The following is a 22,733-nucleotide window of genomic DNA, read 5'->3' on the forward strand; positions in this document are numbered from 1 at the left end:
GGTCTAGAGTCAGGGGGCGGGGCATTCCTCCCGGGAGTAGAAGGTGGGGCCAAGTGTCTGAGCCCCGCCCCACCCCCGTTGCCCCGGGAAACCCCGGGTTGTAACAATAACCCGCTGACGCGCTTCTGGGAGGGATCCTGCCGAGTCCGTGGGCGGGACGGCCCTGATGAGGACCAATGAAAGCGCTCGGGCCCCGCCCCCGCACCTCCTCCCCCAGCGCTGATCAGGGGGCGGGGTCGCGCCCGCCCTTCCTCCCCTGCTCTGTAGGCGGCGCTATTGCTTGCAGGGGCTGCGCTGGGGTCGCCCGGAGCCGCGCGCCTCTCATCCCCACTCACGGCCAGCGGGCGGGGCACCGGGAAGGCAGAGGATTCCACGGCCAAGAGCGGGCACGCCCCGCCTCCTCCCGCGCCGGGCCCGCCCCGTCCCCGTCCCCCACCCATCCCGAGGTGCAGCCGGCGCTGAGCGCGGCAGGCGCGGGAGCTGGCGTTGGAGCCGGAGCGGCGGCGGCGGCATTCACGGGGCGGCGGCGGCACGGGCTCCGGCACGGGCTCGGGCTCCGGCATGGTGCAATCCGGCCTCGTACCGGGAGAGCGGGGCCCGCGCGCGCGGCCGGCGCCGGGGGAGCGGCGGCAGCCACGGTGTCGGTGGTGGCTGCAGGCGCAGGCAGGCGGCAGGTGCTAGAAGCGGAGCTGGGCGAGGTGTGTGCCCGTTGGGCTCCGGGGCTTTCGCCCCCTCACTGTCCCCATCTTTCCCTCCCTTTGGGCTTTCCAGCGAGTCCAGCCCCCTGTCTCCGCGTCCCGGCCCATGGCTTCCCGCGGTTGAGCCGGCGCCGCCAGGGACCCCTCCCGCGGGCCTCCCCGGGACGTGCAGATCCCGGAGCCGCCCGCCCACCCTCCGCGGAGCCTCCCTCCCCTCCTCGCCCGAGCCGGGCGGGACCATGGCTGCGAAGCTGCGAGCGCATCAGGTGGACGTGGACCCGGACTTCGCGCCGCAGAGCCGGCCGCGCTCGTGTACCTGGCCCCTGCCGCAGCCCGACTTGGCCGGCGATGAGGACGGAGCGCTGGGCTCAGGGGTGGCTGAGGGCGTCGAGGACTGTGGGCCGGAGCGCCGGGCGACGGCCCCGGCGATGGCCCCAGCGCCGCCGCTGGGCGCGGAGGTCGGACCGCTGCGGAAAGCCAAGAGCTCCAGGCGGAACGCGTGGGGCAACCTGTCCTACGCCGACCTCATCACCAAAGCCATCGAGAGCGCCCCGGACAAGCGGCTCACGCTTTCGCAGATCTACGACTGGATGGTCCGTTACGTGCCCTACTTCAAGGATAAAGGCGACAGCAACAGCTCGGCCGGCTGGAAGGTGGGGTCGTCCGGCAGGAGAGGGGGCTGGGCTCGGAGGCTGGGGCTTCCAGGGGTTGCTCGGTGCGTCTGGGCTCCAGGCGGGCCAGCGGAAGGGAGGCCCCCCGGGGCACCCCCAGGGGTCACAGAGTGTGTGCCTAGGGCGTGGGGCCAGCCATCAGACAGGAGGGGGCGTGCTGGGAGCAGCTTTGTGCATGCTGTGGATGAGGGGTGGGAGGTCTAGTGGGGTGACAAGGGACTGTCACTTTGAAGCACCCCTGAGGGACACCCCATCAACCCTTGGGGGCATCTCAGAGGAATGCATTCCCAGGCCTTGGACATTGGGGAGCCTCCCCAATGTGCTTTGGGTTACTCTCGTTTTACCTTGCCCACTAAGGCACCTTCTTTAAAGCTGGCATAATGACTTTGGCCAGTGGCTTCTTTCCCCCCAAATCTTTCCCACTGCTCTGCCTGGAGCTGGCTCCAGGGCAAGAAGTGCGACCCTGGATCCAAAATTCTTTCTCTGGTGTCAGGAGTTCACCCTAGGGCACCAGCTAGTCTAGGGTCAGGTGAATAGTCAAGTGACCTGGGATCTAAATTGTCCATGGGAAGGTGCTATCCCTCCACCCCGCCCCCCTTGCCTAGACCAGCGTCGTGGGCTGGGATGACCCCTGCTGGTGTGAGGGCAGGGTATTGAGGTCTGGGGAATCTGTCCCTGCCTACCACAGGCTATCTTCCACACCCTGGTTTTTAGATCCTTGATGCATTTGGGGTGGGGGAAGGAGCAGGGACACCCCAGGAAAGCCTCAGTGCTAGCCAGTGGAAAGGGGGGAGCCATCTTGGGAGGGAACAGGTGTTTGACTGGATTGTGGCCTCCAGACCCTCCTCTGGCCACCTTTCTGGGGAGTAGGAATAGTTGATGCCTTTGGAGGAGAGGACATTGAGGGTGGAGGGCTGTGCCTAGGGCCTGTGAGCTGTCAGGCTCCCTTTCAGAGAGGGAGTCTCTGCCAGAGAGGCATGCTTAAATGGAAGGAGGGGGCTGTGCTTGGTGGTGGCTGCAGACAGGATCAGAGAGGGAGATGTGCCAGTAGAGAAGGGGAGGTTTGGTGGCATGGACAGCTCTAGATGCTCGGTGGTCGTATTTTAGGGGTCATGGGTACTCTGACCTGGGAGCCCATGACTCTCAGGCCACTATTGGGGGCGGGGGGTGCAAAGGCTGGAGGAGTAGACATGAGCCTTCTTCCCCAGCCTCTCCAGTTTCCTTGGGCTCAACTCCCACTGGGACACTTATTCCTCCCAAGTGAGTCTTGCCCTTGGGCTTTGCTCCCACCTCCCTTCCTGCTCCCCCCATGTACTGTCCCAGCTTTCTCTTCTCCCTGTAGATATATTTCCTGTCCTGAAAGGCATGGAGTTCCAGTGCCTCTTACTAGAAGCCTTCCCTAACCCTTTTTAGCTAGCTCAGGACTCCCTCTTCTCTGGCCCTCTCCCTGACTGTCATAGGTCTTAGTCTTTTGTGTCCTGTCTCATTTCCCTTCCCCAACCCTGCCTTTGGGAGACAGTGGCAGTGTTGGAGCAATCTCTGTGCCCATAGTGCCCAGCGTGGAGCGTGGCACCAAGGAGCAACCAGTGCATGTCTGCTGAAAGAGCAAAGAAATGCGTGGATGGTGCAGAAGATGCTAAGGCCAGGGAGGGTGCTATGGGCTAGAAAGCCAGAAGGGCTTCCTGCAGGATGTGGAGCTCTTTTTGGGCTTGATGGGGGAAGATGGCAAGAGGGGACATGAAGCTAGAAGCTGGGAGAGAACCGCAGTTCCTTGAGGGTCTCAGGGCCAAGCCCTGTGCTAGGCACCTTCAGGCATCTGTGTCAGGTGTCTCCTTGAATGCTCTCAGCCATCCCTAAGGTGGGTTTTACTGTTACCATTTACAGAACAGGGCACTGAGGTGCAGAGTGGAGGAGTGAACTGTCCAAGGTCACACAGTTAGTAGATGGGAAAGCTGGATTCCCATCTAGGTGTCTCTCCCTCCAAGACTCCACAGAACCTCTGAAATAGTGTTCTGCTGGCACTGGGTATGGGATAGAGAAACTGATGGCTTTTAAACAGGGGCAGGTCTAAATCTTAGAATGTGATTGGGAATGTGCTTTGAAATAATTTAGTCCCAGGAGTTCATTTCTCAAGACTGAAACTGAGGCTCAGGAAGGGGATGGGACTCTTCTCAGGCCATCAGTGAGCAGCAGGCCCTGGAAGATGGCCCAGGTCTCTTGCTTGCCCATTGGATGTGATTTCCACTGCACCAAGCTGTTGGGGACACAGTGATTCTCTCTGCTCCTGGGCTCAGGAAGGAAGGAGCCCTGGAAGTCTCATCCTGGACTGGGGCATTGGAGAGAGAGCCTCAGGCCTGGGCTCCTGACTTAGACCCTGGCAGAGACCATCCAGGCACCAGAGGAGGGTGTGCAGAGGGGTCTCTGGCCTTTCTCATGCCATCCTTTGGTGGCTGTCCTTCTACCCTCCATTCCCATTGAGCTCCACTGGGAGCCTCCTTCCCCCTCTCATTCCTGCCCTCGTACTGCCTGTTGCCCCATTCCCAGTCAATCCCTTCAGGGGCCTGCGGTGGTGGGGCCATCCCCAACTCTCAGCCATCCTCTGCTTAGCAGGGGCTGTGGGTACACCTCAGGAGCCAAGGCCCTGGCTAGGGCCATTGTTCTTGTCTCCTTCCCCTCTCCCACATAAATGTTGCACTTGGAACCCTGGGGTGTACTAAAGCCTGTGTTAGATGGAATAGGGGACCAAAGGGGAAGGCATTGGACCTGCCTTCAGTTCAAATCCGGGCTCTGCCAGTTCCTAACCAGGCCCTGTGTTTTATAGGCGGAAAGGGTGAGGGATAGGGGTAGGGGTGTGGGGAAGGCAGGTTAGATCCCCTAGGGAGCCAGGCATTCCGTCACAGAGAAGGTGACACTTGATCTGGGCTGCCTTCATTGGGGTGTAGAATTTGGGAGACGCTTCCAGGGGACATTGACTGCATACGCAAAGGTAGAGTTGGACATGTCGCGTCTAGAAGATGGTTGGGTGTGCCAGGTTGGAGCCCGGGGCTTCTAGGGATGGCAGGGAAGTGGCATGGGAAAGGCAGAGTGGGACAAACTGGAAAAGGCTGATGTGCTTATTGGCCTTTGCCCGGTGATCCCCCCTGTGATAAAGGGAGGTAGTCCAGCAAATTGGAGGAGGCAAGGTTAGCAGCAGGTGCAGGACACCCAACAGGCTGAAGCCTAAAGGAGATGCTGGGCTTGGTGCTGGGAATTCCACCAAAGAGGCTGGTACTGCTCCTCTGAGGGTGGAGGGTCTCCAGGCCTGGGATGAGGGCTTGGACAGGAGGTCCCCCTCTCTCTAAAGTGTCCCAGAAGTTTGGATATATGACATGCAGGTAGAGTCTCCTACTTCCTCTCAGATGCTCCAGCCCCACTTTCTCTAGTGATCGACTCCTCCAAGAAGCCTTCCAGGCTGCTCTGGGTGCTGGCGCTCCTACTACTAAGCACCCCTGGAGTTGTTCTGCCTGCTTTTCTGTTTCCTGGCTGCCAGCTCCCCTGGGAGCTCCCACGCCAGGCCTGGGTGCCTCCTATTGCTGTCCCCCAGGCTTGATGGGGGAGGTGCACCGTGGATGGGGACTTCCCTTCTCCCTCAAGGCCTGAAGCAGCCTGGCTGTTGAGGGGTGCTTTCAGGAGGAGTGATGCTACTACCCCCATCTGGCCCAGGCCGGCCAGTCGGTCCTAGGTGAGGTGGGGGCTAGAAAGAGAGACTGATCTGAGTAGCCAGGAAGAGGGTCCTGCTACAGCTGTGCTGAGTATTGGTTGTGAGTGCAGGAGGCACCCCCTTCTTTCCTCCCTCAAGCCTGCTCTAGCAGGGCTCCCTCCTCCTTTGTCCTTCCGGGATCCCCAGCCCTAAGGGCTGGTGGGTCTGTGGGAGGAGGCTCTGTGAGCTCGGGTTGGGGGTGTCCTCAACCCCCCCCTTCCCTCACTGCACGAGCAGGGGGGTGCTGGCAGCTGCCCGCCTCCTGGGCACGAGCCCGTGCCAGCCGCTCCTGGCACAGTTGCTGGCACGCCCGGCAGACTCCCACGGCCACCTGCTCACACCCACCCACGAGCGCTGGCGCTGCGGGCCCTTCCGGCTTCCCAGGCCTCCCGGCGCCCCTCCCCCGCACGCTGGAGCCCCCACCTCAGTCCTCTGCTCCCTGTTGGCCCCCTCGTTCTTGCCCGCCCACAGTCCACGACTCTAGCCCCCTCCCCCCGCAACTTGGGGAGCTCGGGAGGCCCCAGGGGTAGCCGTCTCCACCGTGGGTTGGGGAGGGTTGGGGAGGTTGGGACTGGGAAGCAGACAGACAGACCGACAGACAGGGTGAGGGCCCCCGCCTGCCACCTGGCGCCGCTCCAGCGGGACGATGGCGGGCAGCGCCGTGCCAGGCGGTAATTGCAGACAGACTAATTTAAAGAGATGAGACGGTTATTTTTAACTCGTGTTAAGGTAATGAACGGCGCGGGGGGTTTGCGGGTTCGAAAGTTCAGCGCCCCCCAACCCCCACTTTCTGCAGTTTGAGGCCCCCTTTTCTCATACCCTCAAGACTCCAGCTTCAGGACTGACTGGAATGGGGTCTCTGCCAGAGAGGGGAGAGGGCTGAAAGGGCCAGAAGAGAGGCACCCCCAACTAAGCACACATCCCATCAAATCCTGGTCACCATTCTTCCAGGCTGGTGTTAGGATCCCTATTTCCTATATGGAGAAGTGACTTGCCCTGGGGTCACATTTCTAGGAACTGGCAGGCCTGGGGCTTGAACCCCCTTGTGACCCTGAAACTCAGGCTGTTCCTAGCCATTGTGGCTGAAAGGAATGGCTTGTGTTTAGATTTTTAAAGAGTACAAGCTTGTTCCTGGCAGGCCACCTTCTCCTGTCTTTGAGTGGCAGTTTGACATGCAGTCTTTGGAGCTGTGGAAGCCCCTCTATCTGTGCCTTGTGAGGAGTGAGGAGTGGCTGTGGACTGTGTGTGCGGATGTGAGCCTCTGGGATGTGGGTGCAGCAGCTATAACAGGGGGAGCCCCTCCTCACTTCACCATCTCTTTACCTAGTGGCTCAGTCACCAGTACCTCCTCCCTATTGTAGCCTGTGGGGGTGGGTACCTGGGAAACAGGTACACATTGGTGATCAGCCCTTCCGCTTCCAAATTAGACTTCAGGTCTCTAGGGGAAGGGGGCAGTCACAGCGCCCAGCACTGCCCTCCTTGCCTCCTTCCCTAGCTCAATCCCTTCTCACACATTCCCAGTGACTGAGAGCTCATGACTTCTGGGACTGCCATTCTATTGCTAGGTGGGTTTTAAGGTTAGGACTTCCTTCTCCCAGCTGTGGCCCATCTTTCTGGAACATCATTGGGGGTGTTCTAGTTTCGCCCTTTGGGGTCAGTTGCAGCTGTGGAATTGGGAGTGGGTGAGGGGTGGACAGAGCACCTGTGGGTGAGCCTGACCCAATGTGTATGAGCTGGAGCAAAGCTCTCTCCCATTCTGGTCCTCAGTATTCTCATTAGTGTCCGAAGGGCCTTAACTTGGTCTCTGGTCCTTTCTGGGCTGTGACTGACAAACCATCTGGTTCTAAGAGCCATGTGGGGTTAGTTGGGACAGAGAGCACAAAGTACTGATAAGACTTCTCAGGGTGGAAACATGTGAGTACAGCTGCAGATGGACTTGAACTTGGGACTTCTGTTTGGAGCTGCCTACCCTGCCCTGGCAGTACTCAGGTGGCAAACATACTCTGGGCACGATGAAGGGAGTACTCATGGCAGCCCCAGCCGGTCCCCAGAGCAGGCAGATGGGGGGTACAGGATGCTGAGTGGGCATTAGCTGAGGCTCTGGGGCCTGGATAGGGTGCTCAGGGGGACAGCTGGATCTGGAGCACCCCCCATCCTCCTGGCACCCTGGTTACCATGGAAACCAACTCCTGTTTGGGAGGGTTTGGCTGTTTGCTGCCTCTCCCCACCCCCCAACCCATATGTGGAGGTGGGAGGGGGGCCAGGTGGCATGTGGGGGAGGGGCCTCCCACATCCTTCCCCCAGGGCCTCCCTCTTTGCAGAGAAACCTTTCTGGTCTCTAAGGGGGATGCCTCTTGTGGGAAGGGGAACAAGAATTAAGAGAATTAAAGTCTGGGTGCTAGGCAGTCAGTTGGGCATTTTGTATACATTTTCTCATTTCATCTTTCCTGGGTCCAGCCAGGTACATGTTTATAGCCCCATTTTACAGTCGAAGAAATGGAGGCCCAGAAAGATGAAGTTACTTGGCCAAGGCAGCATAGCTGGGACGAGGCTGAGACTGGATTTAGATGCAGCCCTGTTTCTACCATGTTCCACCGTCTTCCAGTGCCGTTGCCGTCAGCCCCACACACCAGCCAGCCCTCCTGCCCCAAGGCTCGCTCATGCTCCAGAACCCTTTGGGACTTCTCAGTTCCCAGACCCATACTGCTCTGTTTCGACCCCTGGGCCCCCTGCTGGCCTTGTCCATGCCCTGCCCTCTCTCCTGCTTTCCCTGCTGCCTCTGATCTCAGGCTGCCTTCTCATTGCCACCTTTACAATTGACACTGGAGTTCTCAGCCCACACCCACTGCCATTGTTGCATACTCACCAAGGAAGCTATTGACTCTCATGAACTTGATCCCTTGGGACACCCCTCAGAAACTAGGCGGGGTGCTTGAACAAAGACCTACTTCCCAGGTGATTCTGAACCCATGGCATCTGCCTGAGAATTTCTGCCTTAAATCCTTAGTTGCTGGCAAATCTGGCTGATGATCAGAGCTACATAGAAGCTTTCAGTGAATACAGGTATCAAGTCCCCATCTTAGACCCTCTATATCGAACTCTCATCTATATTTTAACAGATTTGTTTGGAGATAGGTTCAGATTCAGAACCAATGCCTAGATAGTAACTTCCTGGGCTTCTGTTTGCCCCTCAGTTCTGCTCCCAGAGTGGACCAGCTTCTTCTCCAAGCAGGCTGCCTGGATTGGGTGAGCCCACTCCTTACTCAATTTTTGAGCCCTCCAGAGAATTGAAACCCCTGCAGTCAGCTCCAAGAAACTAACCCCCACCCGTCCCCCACATATTCGCCCAGCCTTGACATCTTAGGAATCATGCTGTATAGAATATGGAGGAAAAGAATGGGCCGATGTGCTCAGCCACTGAGAGCTTTTGGCTGCAGGGTGGAGGGGAAATATCAGTGTAAATACTCAGAATGGTGAGGAGCTTGAAGTTGCAGCCCCTGCTCTCTGATAGCTCCCCATATGGAGGAGACAAGAGCATGTGTACAGCACAATGCTGTTCCTATAGGATCCAATCCTGGGGCCTTAGCATGACATTGAAGGCCTTGGCCACCTGGCCCTAGTCTACTCCTCCAGCCACATCACTCACTACTCCAGTCTTCTGACCCTTGCTTTAATCACACCAAACTATTCCAGCTCAGGATTCACCCCTCCTATGCCTTTCATGTAATTCTCACAGCAACCTGTGAAGCTGGTGCCATTACTGTCCCTATTTTGCAGATGAGAAAACTAAGGCTAAGAGAAATAAAATGGCTTTCACAATATCCTGCTGTCAATGACAGACATGAAACTCCCCAGAGCTAATTCTTCCCTAGCCCAGTGCTCTGGCCAGGCCATTCCAAGCTGACATGCCCCCCTTGTCCTCACTCTTATCATTGTCTCTTCCCCCCTTGCAGTTTGGCCCTGAGGCTTCTAGACTGGTGGATAGCTCTGGGGTCCCTAGTTTTCTCAGACAGTGAGCTCCCTGACAAGCCTGGTGTTGTCCTCTACCCCATGATGTCCACCCCCTCCATCTGCAGGCCCTAAGGCTGATAACAGCTTCCTCCATTCACTTTAATTCTGGTCCACTGTGCAGTGCTGCTCAGAGGAACTGTTCAGCTCCCTGACCTTGAGGTACCCTCAGGTCAAGCTGGGGAGAGAAGATTAGGACTCCTGATTTCAATTCAGGGTAAAGACTGCTCAGGGTTATGATGGAACACCAGATAATGAGCTATGGGTGTTTGGACATCTGGTAGAAAAAAACATAAAGGAGGTCAAACCCTCAGCATTCTTTAGGAGTCCCACAGGGTCTGGTGGGGTTGGCCAGAGCCCACTAGGACTGGAGCTCCCAAGGCTGGAGAAGCAAGCAGCAGCCTCAGGTGTCAAATGCCAAACTGAGGAGCTGGCATTCCAAGCTGTAGAGAATGGGGTATGGCCCAGGTAGAAAGATCACTCGAGAGTGGTGTGGAGGATGCAGTGGGAGAACTGGCTCAGGTGCCCAGTGTGGGCCTGGTACTGGGGTCTAGGAGAGAATTGAGCCTGTGAGAGGGTAGAAGCCTGCAGAGCCCAAGGTGCCAGGGCTGAGGGGTCATGTAGCACCCTTCGGTGCCTCGAGGATCTTGGAGGTGAGACAGGGGTATGGTTAGGAGTCTTGGAGGCAAGCAGGGAGGAGCTGATCCTAGCTCTGCCACTCACCCTCTGTGTGGACTTGGGCAACCGAGCCTCAGTTTCCTCCTCTACAAAACAGAATAATAACAGGACTTATGCCCAAGTTTTGTTGTGAGAACTATTGGAAAGATATATGTACAGTGCCCAAGAAATCGTAGCAAATATTACGAGTATTATTCATTGCTCTGAAAAGGGAAAGGAACTACCTCTCTGTTACTGTATAGAGTGGGAGTCTCTGGGCCTTGTGTCTGAGAGACACTGGTGTGTGTGAAGGGGTTAGGGAGGAGGAGGGGTCCTTCCTCTAATGCCTGAAGTATCAGATATTCAAGATGTCTGAGCTCTGTCCTGCCCTGAGGTTGACCCACAGAGCCTCTCCCATGGCCTTGGGAGGCAAGCAGGCAGGGTTTAGGCTCTTTATTTTTACAGATGAAGGCAATGATTTGCTCAAGGTCACCCTTGAACCCAGGGCTGGCTGCCCTTGGATACCGGCTCCTCTTTGCCCACTGGGAGGCTGTGTGACCTTGGGCATGGCCCTTCCCTCTCTGGCGTTGAGTCCTATCTAGAAATCCTAATTCCCCTCCCCCAATACTCTGGGAAGCTGTGATGCCTTCTCCACCCCTTCTCTCCCCTCCCCCTGTCCTCAGCTGGCCTTGCCTCCTCTGTAACCTGAGCTGGGGCTGTGGGGGAAGGGGCTTACCCTCTTGCCAGAGGCACCTGCCAGCTGAGCAGATGTGAAGGGATGGAGGCCCCTCCCCAGGAGATGGTAGGCTCTTAGCCCAGCAAGTCTAGAGCAGGCAATACTCAGCACACCCAGCCCTGCCCTCTGGCCTCTGCACCCAGGGCTTACCCTGAGCACTTGTTCATTTTTCAGCAGACATTCATGCTCCAACATGTCCTATAAGGACCTCTCAGTATCCAGAAGACAGATGGCAGTTGAAGGCTGGTGCCCTGTCTGGGTGGGCTGCCCTGGGCTCCTGGAGCCCCTTGGCATGGGCGCAGAGGGCCAAGGGCAGCCTCTGGGGGAGAGGCCAGTATCTGTGAGGGTGGCCATACCCCTGAGAGAGCAGATGGTTCTCTTGGCACCATGCCCACTCTTCTTCTTTTCCCCCCAGGAGCAAGCCTGCAGGGCTGGGGCACAGCTGCCAGGCCCTCCCCAGAGCCTGGCCCAGGGCAGGGCTGGGTGAGGTCACCGCAGCTGCTCCCAGGGCCTGAGCAGGGGTGTGGGGAGGCTCTGGTACAGAGAGAGGGAGGGGGCTCGGACTGAGGAGAGACACAGAAGCCCTGAGTGGCTTTACACTTAGGGATCCCCTTTAATCCTGGATGAGGGAGGAAAGTCTGTGGAGGAGTTGCTGAGCCAGTGTGGACAGCACCCTCTCTCCGCACCTACCTCAGGCCCATCCTGGAGCTTCTGCCTGGCCCAGGCTCTTCCCTAGAGGCATTTCAGAGAGGGAAGAAGAACAAGGGCCTCGGTGGTGTGAATTCTGCACCATCACTTAACACCCTGTGACCTCTGGCAAGTCAGTTTGTCTCTTGGAGCCTCAGTTTCTCATCTGTAAAATTGGCACAATAATCCCACTCAGAGGGTTGTCACAAAGACTCAGTAAGATTTAATTGTTGAGTGCCAGCACAGTGCATGGCGTGGTGAATGTTAAGTAAGTGGTCATTTCTTTCTTTCCTCACTTTGCGAATCCTTCCTAGGATCCAGGAAGTGCTGAGGAAGAATAAGGGGGCGGCAGAGGCAGCAGGAACAGGAGGGGAACCAGGAGGGAGGAGGCGAAGCCTGGAGGTCTGGCTGGGGATTTTGTTGAAAGACACTGTACAGAATGGTCAGGCCTGAGTGGTTCATGGCTGCTGAGGGCTCCATCCTGTGTGTGACCTGCTGCGAGCCAGGGACTGTCCACAAAGTTCAACTGGGGGAGTCAGGCCCATACACAGTTATACTCTGGATTGCAGTTATATTTCTGCAGTAACACAGAGGTGGGAGCAACTATCTTTGGGGCTCACAGAAGAAGCCACTGAGCTAGCCTTGATGGAGCAACAAGAACTAGTCGAGTTGAGAGAGAAGGGCAGAGGGAGCAGAACGTGTAAAAGCATGGAAATATGAAACATCCAGAGTGGCCGAAGCCCCACATGGGCTTACGGGAATGGGAGTGATGAGCCTGGAGAGCAGCAGAGGGCTAAGTAGCAGTCCAGAGTTGGACTCAAGTCTATGAGTGATGAGAAGTCATGTGGGAGTAAGTTTGGATTTCTGATGCTGGTTTGTTTGCCGCCCGGGCTGGGTGTGTGGGCGCTACTGTCTCTGGGATGGGGGTGGGGGATACCGGAACCTATCCCTTGACTTCATGCTATGCTTTGGACATTTGGTCCCTCCTGGCCCCTGCTGCCCTCTTCTGTTCCACTGCTGACCCCAAGCTCACTCACCTGTTGACACCTGTGGCCCTGATGCCCCCGCCTGCCCTCCTACCTCTCCTCTACTACAGACCCTAGTACCAGGGATTTGCACATGGCCTCAGGCCTCTCTGGTCATCCAGGTCACCCCTTCTGCCAGGAAGCCTGCTTGGACTGGGCACACCAGCTTTGCTCAGGCAGCACTTGCAAGTAACCCCTGGAGTCGGTGGCTCTGTCTGACACAGATGTGTGTTCTGGGGCCAGACTGGGGCCAGTGAGGTGCGGGGTTAATGGTGAGACAGGGGCTCTGAGATTGGGAGGGGATGAGATTCTTGACATGTGGAGTCTCATCCAGGCCCCAGCCCTCCCCTATGGATGTCAGGATTGTTACCTTCCTTTCAGGGGAGGCCCAAGGTCACTTGGATGAAGTTGGGATTTAAACTCTGCTCTTGACCTTCCTTCATGCAGGAAGGGAGAGAAGGAAGGAGGGAGAGAGGAAATGGGAGCCATGGAGGGGATCAGAGCACTCACTCAGTCCCACAGATGGTCTCTGCCCAGGGAGGCACTGAGGAAGGAGCTGGATAATCACCCCTATCAGGTGGATAGGCTTAGTTTCCTGAGGGAGGGGCTGGGGTGAACCTCTGACAGTGATGGAACCTGGGGAGGCATCCGTGTCTGGTGTTTGGCTTAGGTGTATGGACATAAGTCTCAGGACTGAACTGGGAGGGACCTGGAATTCCCCAGGTGCCAGGGAAGCCAGGAGGTAGCACAGGGCTTACAGTGGATAGGGGTACAAACCTTGGAACTTCTGTCTCTGATAAAAGCCAAGACACCTGTGTTTGAGAACCAAAGCAGGGATGTGGGTAGCAAGGCAGTGTCCCCTACCACATTGGGGGTATATGAGTAGGAAGAGCCCTGGTTTTGGAATCTAACAGCCCTGAGACCCAGACCTGGCTCCATCACTTCCTGGCTTCATGGCCCACCTGAGGCTCAGTTTCTACCATCTGTAAAATAGTACCTTTTTGCAGGTAATCCGGATTAAAAGAAGAAATGTATGTAAAGAACCTAGCGTGGGTCTGGCTTGGGGTAGGTGCTGCCCTTCTCTGGCCTCGGTATTTGAAGCACGTGCCAAGGGTGTGCTAGAGCCGGTTTGCACTGGCTCATGGGAGCCAACTGTGCACACTTCTTTCTGATTCTGCACTCAGTGATCACGTCATGCTGGCAGCTTAAAATTGGCTACGATGGGAATATCCATGCCACAGAAATCAGTAACAGTTACAAATCAAATCAGATGGGATCTTTTCCCTCCTGGAGAGCTGGAGGAAATCCATGCTGTGGGCCCTCTTTAGCCCTAAGAGGGATCAAAACAGGAGGTGGGCCAATGGTGGAGTGCTGGCTGGGCCAAGTAACCTAGAACTCAAAGTCTTTGGGCCCTTTTGGGGCTTGGGAGATTGGACATAGTCATAGTGTGAGGCAGCCCTCCATAGACAGGGAACAGGAAATGGTGGGACCCCTCTTCTTTCCCCCTCCCCTTTCTTTAGAGATCTGGCAGGCTCTGGCTGAAGAGGTAAGATTGGATGAGGTTGAGCTATCAGAGAATGAAGCTGTGCTGGAAGGAGAAATGAGGTTGTACTGGAAGATAAACGAGGTTGTACTGTCGGGGAATGAGGTGGTACTTGGAGGCAAGGTGAGGCTGCATTATTAGATAAATGAGGTTGTACTGTCAGGGGATGAAGTGTACTTGTAGGAGAGATGACGTCCTGCTGGATCAGCCGGGTCGCACTGTTAGAGAACACAGCCACACCACAGGAGGAAGGAGAGCCTCCGACTTGGAGGATAAATGAGGGTGTCCTGCTGGATAAATGAGGGGGCCCGTCAGGTGAATGGAGAGCTGTTAGCAAATGAGGTTGTACTTGCTGGATAAATGAGACTAGTGTGCTGGATAAATGGGGTTGTGTTGTCAGATGAATGCATTACTGCTCGTGGGCGAAGGGTGTCCTGGGAATAGATGAGGGTGTCCTGCTGGATAGATGAGCCGCCACCACCAAATGGATCAGACCCTGTCCACGAGGGAGGCACCGTCAGCAAGGACGAGGTTTTTCTATTCCCACTGGGGCTCCTGGAGTGTCTTCTGGCTGTGAGGGACCTTGGCAGCAGCAAGCTCTGGGTTACCCAAGTCTGTCTGGGGAGGAGGAGAGAGGCTGGGGTGGGCAGCTGCACTTTGGCCCTGTGAAACTTTTTCACCTCTCACAGAAGCCCTTATTCCTCTCTACAGTTCCTTCTGTGGGTCATACTCTTCCTGACTCTTTCTCCCCTGCACTTGTCTCTCATCCTATGTTGCCTTCTCTCAGCCCAGTGTGGAGAAGCCCCTGCTCTGCCCAGTCTCATTTACTCTCCCTGCAACACAGTATTGCCCCCTTTCTCTCTCTCCCCCATCCCCTCCTCAATCTCTCTCACACATACATTCTTTCAATAAACATTTGTTAAATGCCTAGTGTGTATCAAACGCATGGGGTATTGTGAAAAAATGGACAAAACCCCCTCACGAAACTTACATTCTAAGGGAAACCAGATAATAAACACTGAATATAAATTACATTTACAACATATAAAAATTTATAATATGTATATATATAAATTTAGAATATGATAATAGGTTTAGAAAATTTTAGAGTAGGATAAGGGGGCCAAGAAATGGCAGGGAAGAATAGCAATTGTTAAGAGTGGTATGAATGGGCCTCGTTGTGAAAGGTCACATACGAACGAAGACTTGGAGATGAGGGATTCCTTTGGGTATCTGGGCGAACAGTGTTCCTCTGAGACAGAGGCCCCAAGGTGGGGCTGTGCCTGGTTCAAGGAACAGGAGAGGGGGCACAGGGGGAGGAGTCTGAAAGGTCACGGAGGGCTCCTGGGCGATGGCCAGGTCCCTGTTCTTTAAGGGGTCTGGGAATCCCTGAAAGGATCACTCTGGCTGCTGTGTGGTGACGGGCTGTAGGGAAATGAGTGTGAAAGCAGGTGGCAGTTTGAGGAAACTGAGTTTCAAAGCTCCTTGCTCCTGGGCTGCATTGGAGTCCAGATCAATTCCAGAGCCCATGCACTTTGCCCTGTGCCAGCCTTCTCTCTCTGGCATGTGAGGCCCCTGGAGGCTGGCCTCCCTGGCCCAGGTTCTGAGGGAGAGCAGGATGGGCATGGGATGGCCACTGTCCCTTCCCTCTGCCCCCTGATGGTCTCCCTGAGGTTCCCAGTCAGGTCCTATCACCCCTGGGAACCTGCCCCGAGTCTGTATGGAAGTGTGGGAGGCCTGAGGCCCCAGGAGCTGGCCCAGCTCTGGGCACCAGGGGAACCTGGGCATGCCAGGGCGTGGCTGTGGTGGCGGGTTGCTAGGCGACTCCAAGAGGGAGCCCTGGTTACTGCTGCCTGGCAGAGGCGTCTCCCTCCTCTGCCTCCCTCACCTCCTCCGTGGCCTCTACCCTCCCAGAAGGCCTTTTGGGCGAGATGTGATCAGTGCTTGGCCCTAGATCTTGGCCCAGAGCTCCGATTGGTACCAGGTGGCTGGGCCCTGAGGAGCCAGACCGGGCTACAGTGCCTGGGCTTCCCTCATGGGGCACAGCCCTGGTGCACACATGGTGCAGAGCCCGGCTCAGCATTCACAGGCCAAGGTCTCATCCAGCTCTGGCCACCTTCCTAGGTGACCCTCGGCAAGGCATGGTACCCTTCTAGGCCTCAACTGTTCCCTCCATCTGTCTTGTAGACTTTCTCCTAAAGGGAGGGTGCTGAGCAGGCAGGGTTCCAGGCACCCCTGCCCCCGCCCCTGATGGCTTGAGTGTGTAACCCTCAAGTTTTGCATTAGATTCCACTTATAAAAAGTTCCTCGACTTTTAAAAGAAGTTTCAAAACCTCTGGACCTGGTGATTCTAAGAACTTTCAAACTGAAAAGGCCCTCAGAGTACAACTGGCCCAACTCCTGTTTACAGGTAGGGAAACTGAGGCTTGGAGAGAAGGAGGGACTTGCCACAGGTCAGGCTTGGTGGAGTGAGAAGAACACCAAGCTGGGGGTCAGGAGGCTTGGGTTTGAATCCTGGCTGTGCCACCAGGTCCTAGGCAACTATGGGCAAGTCCTTTCTTCTCTCTGGGTCCAATCAGCTGTGGTTTCAGGATGGGGTCTAGGCTCCCAGGGGTACCTGGCTGGGCAGAGAACAGAGAGGGGAAGTATGCAAACCTTCACAAGCCCAGAGCATGTGTTCTTGGTGGTAATCTAAAACATTTTATATTCAGAAAATGTGGATGTATTATGATGTACTATACAAAATTCTCTTGAATTCTAAAAAGGAAGCATAAAACTTCTAAGAAATTTTGACCTTTTTACATGCCCCCAGTCTTCCCATGCTGCCAGCTTCTAGGGATGGTTTACATGGAAAGTTTAAGAAGCACTGGAATACCAACTTCCTAAGATGCTTTGGAAATTCTCTTAACTCATTTCTCTTTCCCATAGTGGAATGCAGTGTCTTTTAGACTCAGAGTGACACTAACCTGAAATCAATACCTGGCTCCGCCACGTAAACTGTGTGACCGTAGCCACTTTCTTAACCTCTCTGAACCTCGTTCTCATTTGAGATAGAGATCACAGCCCCTGACTTGTATGGAGTTTGATAAAATGATTACATGAGATACAATACTTATAATGCCCAGGGCTGAATAGGCAGGTACAGCTAGAACTTGGTGATGTCCTTCCTCCCCCCACCCCACCCCCTAGCACTCAGAACCAGGTTTGTACACAGTGACATTGATAACGAGGTATTGCCTGACTGGCCTCCAGCTGAAGAAGCTGGGAGGTGGATCCTCTGGTAAGCCAGATAGTCCCTTATGGGAGGAGAACTGAGGCCTCGGAGGCCCCTGAACACAGGTGTGGGGGAGGGACTGGGGAGCCAGGTGCAGGGGCGGGAACAGGAAAGGGGGTATCTACTTGAGGGAGCACAGTTCCCTGGGGGTCCAGCTCCCCTCCTCTCAGAGCCCCAGGAGAAGCCAGGCAGGGCAATGCTGGGAGGGGCCTTGGAGCCCCAGCTGTCACCTCCCAAGACCAGAAAGTGCCAGAGATTGGGCACCTGGGGCAGTGAGGAGTCAGTACCGTGGGCAGCAGTAAGGACCCTACTTTCCGGAGACTGGTGGGAAGGAGGCAGAAGGGAGAGCCCTCACAGATTGGTGGTTACTGGGCTGGGTGTATGAAGAGTTAAGAGCAGGTCCATGAGCTGGGCAGATCTGCGGTGGTACCTGGACTGGCACTGCTGCTGCCTGTGGGACTGTGGGCAAGTTACATCATGCTTCTGGGCTTCCATTCCCTGGTAAATGAGATGGGGTAATGCCAGCTTTCCAGAGTTGTTGGTGCCCAGCACAGTTACACTCAGCATGATATAAAGGAGGCAGAGACAGAGCAGGTCTATCAGATGATCTAAGAGGTGAGGTCTTCTGGACAGTGAGGGATTTAACCGCCGTTTATGAGCTCCTGGTGTGTTCACCAAACACCTACACACATTAGCTCAGGTAATGATCTAACAGCTTTCTGAGGTGGTTACTGAATGTCACCCACTTTTTCAGGGTAGCTAGCTCACTGAGGCACTGAGGCACTGAGGCTCACAGAGATTAATTGAGTCAACCGCCTATGGTCACATAGCTAGGTGGCTGAAAAGAGTCAGGCATCCTGCCCAGCCATTCTGATACCTAAGTCCATGCTGTTTTCCACAGCTGTGCCTGAGCCAGAGATCAAGGCCACCAGGTGGGAAGCCCCAGAGGTGGGGTGTGGCAGGCCCAATAGTTTCCTGTGAGGTCCGTGGAGCTATGGCTTTCCCTGGCTTCCTCTGTCCCCAGGACGCCTGGCAAAAGCAGGCAGTGCTGTGGGGGACACAAAAGACATTTAGAAGAGGATATATGCAGGGGTGACAAAAGTGAAGCCCAGGGAAATATCCGGGACAGCAGAAAGTGTTGTGTATCCTTGGGCAAGCCACTTCCTCCTTGAGCCTTGGTCTTATTTGTAAATGGGCATTATGCCATCTGCTTTGTGGGGATTTGTGAAGGTTCCACTAAGAAGGGGCATTTAGGGATGAGGTACTCTGTTTCAGATTCGTGGGGGTTTGGGGGGTGGGCTGCAACCCAAAGGGCAGGTCAGAGAGCTGGGCAGACTTGAAGGCAGGTACTGAACAGAGGTGGGGTTGGAGGTCTCCATGGCCCATGGATATGCTTTGAGGGGCTCGCTGCAATCCAAGGCCTCTGTGGAGTTCACAGAAGCTCAGAGGAGTTGAGGGGAGATCTCTGAAAAGTCTCTGGCCTCTGCTGACCTTGGGGACACCAGCCTATTCTGTTTTCCCTGGCCAGGCCCTCCCAGCAAAGGGTTAACAGTCTTCTCTACCTGCAGTTGCATTTTAAAGACACGAAATTAAAGCAGGTAATTTATTCTCCCCACACACGAAAGAGCAATTAGTTCTAAACAGGGCTTAATCAGTCACCGCGAGATTGATTTCTGGAGCCCTGGGTTTTCGGGCTCCTGGCGCCATGCCAGGCTGGGGAGGGAGGGGGGTGGACAAATGAGCCGCTGAGCCATGAGCCCTTACATAATCTGCTGGGGGGCCCCTTGCAGCCTGGCTAGCCTGGTGGGGCTTGGCTGAGTCAAGGGAGGGGGTTCTGCATCCCTGTTGCAGGACTCTTAAGAGTAGCCCTCAGGGTTGGGCTTTGCCTACAGGGAGAGGCTAGGCCCAAAGTTCCAGCCTCACTCTCTGGGCAGTGCCTGTGGGGGCGGGGGAAGGGGAAGAGTGTGAGGTTCTGGGGTCTTGGAGGGATGTTCTGAGTTTGTCCGACCTGGTACTTAACACCTGCTCTCCTCACCCATTCACTCTTTCCTCTTCCCTATTTTCCCCTCTTCTCCGTTCTGGCTCTTCTCCATTCTTTTCTCTATTTCTCCCCCTCCTGTTTCTATCATTTTCCCATCTTTCCCCATGGCCTTCTCACTTCCCACTCCCCCACCCATGTCCTTGTCTCTGGCCACAGAACTCCATCCGGCACAACCTGTCGCTGCACACCCGTTTCATCCGCGTGCAGAACGAGGGCACAGGCAAGAGCTCATGGTGGATGCTGAACCCCGAGGGCGGGAAGACCGGCAAGACCCCACGGCGCAGGGCCGTGTCCATGGACAACGGAGCCAAGTTCCTGCGCATCAAGGGCAAGGCGAGCAAGAAAAAGCAGCTGCAGGCACCCGAGCGAAGCCCCGATGACAGCCCCCCGGGCGCTCCAGCCCCGGGGCCTGTGCCTGCCGCGGCCAAGTGGGCCACGAGCCCGGCCTCGCATGCCAGCGATGACTACGAGGCGTGGGCCGACTTCCGCGGCGGCAGGAGACCCCTGCTTGGAGAGGCGGCTGAACTGGAGGACGACGAGGCTCTGGAAGCCCTTGCGCCATCGTCACCACTCATGTACCCCAGTCCGGCGAGCGCGCTGTCGCCCGCGCTAGGTACGCGCTGCCCGGGGGAACTGCCCCGCCTGGCCGAGCTGGGAGGCCCACTGGGCCTGCACGGAGGCGGCGGCGGCGCGGGGCTGCCGGAGTCCCTACTGGAGGGCGCGCAGGACGCGTACGGGCCGCGGCCCCGCGCCGGGACGCCCGCCTACTTCGGCGGCTGCAAGGGCGGTACCTACGGCGGGAGTGGGGGCTTTGGGCCGCCGGCGCTGGGCGCGTTGCGCCGCCTGCCTATGCAGACCATACAGGAGAACAAGCAGGCCAGCTTTGCGCCGGCCGCCGCGCCCTTCCGCCCCGGGGCGCTGCCCGCGCTGCTGCCGCCGCCGCCGCCGCCGCCCGCGCCTCGCCCCGGCCCGGTGCTGGGCGCGCCCGGGGAGCTCGCGCTGGCGAGCGCGGCCACAGCCTACCCCGGCAAGGGGGCGGCCCCGTACGCGCCGCCGGTGCCCTCGCGCAGTGCCTTAGCCCACCCCATCAGCCTTATGACGCTGCCCGGCGAGGCGGGCACCGCGGGTCTGGCGCCGCCCGGCCACGCGGCCGCCTTCGGGGGCCCACCTGGCGGCCTCCTGCTGGACGCGCTACCTGGGCCGTACGCGGCGGCCGCCGCCGGGCCGCTGGGTGCCGCACCCGACCGCTTCCCGGCCGACCTGGACCTTGACATGTTCAGCGGCAGCTTGGAGTGTGACGTCGAGTCCATCATCCTTAACGACTTCATGGACAGCGACGAAATGGACTTCAACTTCGACTCGGCCCTGCCTCCACCGCCGCCCGGCCTGGCCGGGGCCCCGCCCCCCAACCAGAGCTGGGTGCCGGGCTGAAGGCTGCTCCGGAGCCCCGGGTGTCCGCCCCGCCCCCAAAGGGGCTTCTGTCTTCCCATCCTGATCCCCGGGTCCCCACCCCTGATTCCAGATCCATGGGAGGATCCAGGAGGCAGCCTCAGCCCTGCTGGAGACATCCCTCAGAAGTTGGCCGCTGAGGGATGTGGTAGGGAGGGGCCGGGGCACCCTGCCATTCCTGCCCAGACTCCTGAGAGCCTCTCCCCTTACTCCCGGGGCAGGAAGCCTGGGGGCAGAGGCTGAGCCCGGGCTGGGTGGGAGTGGGGAGGAGCGAAGCGGGCTGCGCTGGTCAGAGAAGCCAACCGGAGATGGGGCGGGGCGTCTCTGAATCCTACAGTTTCCTTTCCCCGGGATGGGGCGCCCTCACGTTGGTGAATCGCCCACTCCAAACTCCGATCTGATTCCCAATTGACACTTTCTACTGGTCTTAGCTTCACCCACAAAAATCCAGCAGCCCTCTCCCGGAAACACACTCACACCTACCTATTGGCTGTACACCCGGAATTGTCGTCCTTCAGTCCTAACCTCCCTTTTGACCCTCTTCCCCCATGGTTCAGCCCCTCCCTTCCAATCTTGCCAACCTTTGCTTCTCCCCTTCCCTGTTGGAGTCAATCGCCCTTTCCAGTCCTCACCACCACCCCCAGTACTGGTCTCAGCCTGTCTAGCGGGCCTCAGCTCCGGATCCACACCCTAACCCGACACCCCTTTCTCCGTGCCAGTCCTGGCTCTTCTCTCCCATATTTATAAGTGTCTGGTCGGGGCGGGCTGTGGGCGCGGCGTCCCTGGCGCATATCGTAGGCTGTGTACCGTGGCCGTGCCGTCAGCGTGTGCGTGTGCGTGTGTGCCGTGTCGAGGCCGTGTAGAGTGCATTGTACAGCATATTTTCATGAATAAAATTGTTTTAAATATTTCCCGCGCCTTGGGCTAGCAGGGGGCGTGGCTGCGGAGGAGGAGAACTGGCAGGGATGTGGGGGTGGGGTTCCAGGGCCTGAGCACCTACTGTGGCTTTGTATCTGAGTATGTGTCAGCGTTCCCTGATGCCTGTCCGCGCAACGCGCAGTGGTTAGGCGCCTACTGAGTTCTGGATGCTGAGAATGTGCCTGTGTGGAGCTCTGCACCTGTTTTTGTGAACATGTGCAGGCAGGAAGTTTCTGCCCTGGGGAAATTCTGTTCTGAATAAGCCTCAGAGTCGGGAGAGAAGGCACAGATATTTACTGAAAACCTGTTAGTGTCAGTTTCTGTATTAGGTATAATTTTTGTTCCCATTGTACAGATGAGAAAACAGGGTCAGAGATGGAAAATGACTTGGGAAAGCAGGGTGGAGTGGTAGAAAGGAGGCCTCTGAAAGCACACAAACTTCTATTTGAATCCATCCATTCCCTGCTGTTTTACCAGCTGTATGATATTGGGCAGGATTTCAACCTCTACAGCCTTTCTTTCCTGGTCTGGATCACAAGATAGTAGCACCCATCACATGGATTTCTAGTGAATAAATAAGAGAAGGTATGTAAAGTGCTCAGCACAGGTCCTGCGCCCACTGACGCATTCACTCATCCATGGAAGATTGATTGAGCACCTATCGTGTGCCAGGTATTGTACCAAGCATTGGGGCTGCCATAGAGAGCAACATAGGCACAACTCTGCCTTCAAGGAACTTAGAGGCTCTAGGGGGACACAGATGAGTAAATAGGTGATTATAGATTGGAGCTAAATGGAGGAGCCAGGGGGCTGTTATGGGAATGAAAGACATAGCTGCATCAATCCGGTGCTTGAGGCATCAGGGAGGGTTCCTGGAAGGAGTGTTGTCTCAGCTGAGCCTTGAAAGATGAGTAGGCATTGCAAAGTGAAGGGCATCAGACAGAGGGAATGGCTTGATCAGAGACCTGGAGTCGAGATCATATGGGTGCCAGAACTAAAAGATCGTTTGGGTTTTTAGTGTGGCCAAAACTCTGAGAGGGAAAAGTTAACTGATGATGGAGAAGCAAATGGGCCAGAGGGAACAACAATAAGAGAGGGTCAGTAGCAAGGCCAGGGGTGCTGGGTGACTCAAACCAGGAGAGAGAGAGGAAGGTATTTGGGCTGGAGAGGAAAGGATGACTTCACATACGTTTTGGATGTAAAGTCATTGGGAATTTCCAGACAGGAAGAGCCTAGGGGAAGATGGTACACTCAGCCTCAGCCAGGCCCATTTTGAGTTCTGTCCTA

At 56.6% G+C, this 22,733-nt stretch overlaps 1 protein-coding gene across 1 annotated transcript; it reads left to right on the forward strand.

Moving 5' to 3' along the window:
- The first annotated feature begins 359 nt into the window (after positions 1-359).
- On the forward strand, positions 360-21,437 carry FOXO6 (forkhead box O6). The gene is made up of 2 exons (XM_016140005.2): positions 360-1,351; positions 19,236-21,437. The coding sequence occupies exons 1-2, from the start codon at positions 938-940 to the stop codon at positions 20,508-20,510; spliced, it is 1,689 nt and encodes a 562-aa protein (XP_015995491.2). The 5' UTR covers positions 360-937; the 3' UTR covers positions 20,511-21,437.
- Positions 21,438-22,733: the final 1,296 nt, after the last annotated feature.

The sequence above is a fragment of the Rousettus aegyptiacus genome, unplaced genomic scaffold (genome assembly GCF_014176215.1).
Source record: "Rousettus aegyptiacus isolate mRouAeg1 unplaced genomic scaffold, mRouAeg1.p scaffold_m13_p_1, whole genome shotgun sequence".
Classification (NCBI taxonomy): Eukaryota; Metazoa; Chordata; class Mammalia; order Chiroptera; family Pteropodidae; genus Rousettus; species Rousettus aegyptiacus.